This window comes from Tupaia chinensis, unplaced genomic scaffold, assembly GCF_000334495.1.
Source record: "Tupaia chinensis unplaced genomic scaffold, TupChi_1.0 Scaffold149964_1, whole genome shotgun sequence".
In the NCBI taxonomy this organism is placed as follows: Eukaryota; Metazoa; Chordata; class Mammalia; order Scandentia; family Tupaiidae; genus Tupaia; species Tupaia belangeri.
In genome coordinates this window covers 639,089-640,397 of record NW_006209805.1, presented here as the reverse complement: position 1 = coordinate 640,397, position 1,309 = coordinate 639,089, and the positions used below count along the sequence as shown (strand labels likewise).

General features: G+C 69.5%; 1 protein-coding gene across 1 annotated transcript in view; it reads right to left on the bottom strand.

Moving 5' to 3' along the window:
• Positions 1-1,309, bottom strand: part of ABCA7 (ATP binding cassette subfamily A member 7) — a 20,048-nt gene that overhangs the window by 10,360 nt on the left and 8,379 nt on the right. Inside the window, 3 exon segments of the mRNA XM_027769562.1 lie at positions 364-405; positions 697-745; positions 915-1,117. Of these exon segments, the coding sequence (XP_027625363.1) occupies positions 364-405; positions 697-745; positions 915-1,117 (294 nt within the window).

The window sequence follows — 1,309 nt, the reverse complement described above, 5'->3', positions numbered from 1 at the left end:
GGCCCCGCCCACCTGAAGAAGGACTCCTGGGCGCCATACATGGCGGGGCTGAGCCGCAGAGCCGGGTAGTGCCCAAACGGAGGCACGATGAGGCTGAACGCCAGGGCCAGGCCCACGAACAGGGCAGGCAGCACGGTCTGGGGGACGGCCGCCAGCCATCACGTCTTCTCCTGCTCCCGCTCCAGAGCCATCCCCGGCTCCCCAGTGTCCCCCCATGCGTTCGGAGCTGGGGACACCCACGGAGGTGAGTGGGTTCGGTCCCCGCCCACGCACCCTCCTGGGAATGGGCTCTCACCTGCGCAAACAGGCCCCTGCGACTGCGGCGGGCGGGCCGAAAAGGCCCAAGAAACCAAGTCCGCGTGGTCACATCAGGGCCGGCCACACCCGAGCCCAGGTGCCGTCCATCTGCAGGCCCATCGGGGTCAGGGTGGGGGTTTAGCAAGGGGCCGAGGTCCTGGTCAGGACTCGGGGGGGGGGGTCAGGCTCAGGCAGAGACCAGGTCAGGGCCGGCCACACCCGAGCCCAGGTGCCGTCCATCTGCAGGCCCATCGGGGTCAGGGTGGGGGTTTAGCAAGGGGCCGAGGTCCTGGTCAGGACTCGGGGGTGGGGGTCAGGCTCAGGCAGAGACCAGGACAAGGCCCTAAGCTGCAGCTCTGGAGCGGGGCCGAGGCCGAGGGTCAGGGGCTGTGGCCGTACCCTCCAGGTTCGCGTCGGAGGTGCAGCCTCCCACCACCTTCAGGAATATCTGGGGGGACATGAGGGCAGGCTCAGGGCCTGGACACCCTCAGAGAGCCCTGCGGGGTCGCCCAGCCTGCCCTGGAGGTGGGGCCCCCGGACCTCCTCCCCGCCCTGCTGCCTGCTGTTCATCTGTCAAACACCACCTCCTCCAGGCAGGCCTCCCCTCAGCCCCGCACCTCCTCCAGGCTGGTGTCGGAGATCCCGTAGCTGGCCAGCCCCAGCTCCCCCAGTCGCCCGTCCAGATCATGGAAGAGCTTGGCGAAGCTGCCGTCCAGGGCACCCACATAGGGCAATGCCAGCACCACCTGGTGTGGCAGCTCCTCCACCACCTGGGCCCCGGGCACCCACTGCTGCACCAGGGCCAGCAGCCGGGCAGCACCTGAGTGGGCAGAGCTGCATCAGGGCACGGCCACAGACTGCGGCCTCCTGGGAGCGGCAACCCCGTTCCCTGGACAGGAGAGGCCCCATCCCCCCCAGGAGATGCCCCGTCCCCACCCTGTAAGGAGAGACCGTGTCCCCCTCAGGAGATGCCCTGTCCCCCCCAGGAGATGCCCTGTCCCCCCCAGGAGAT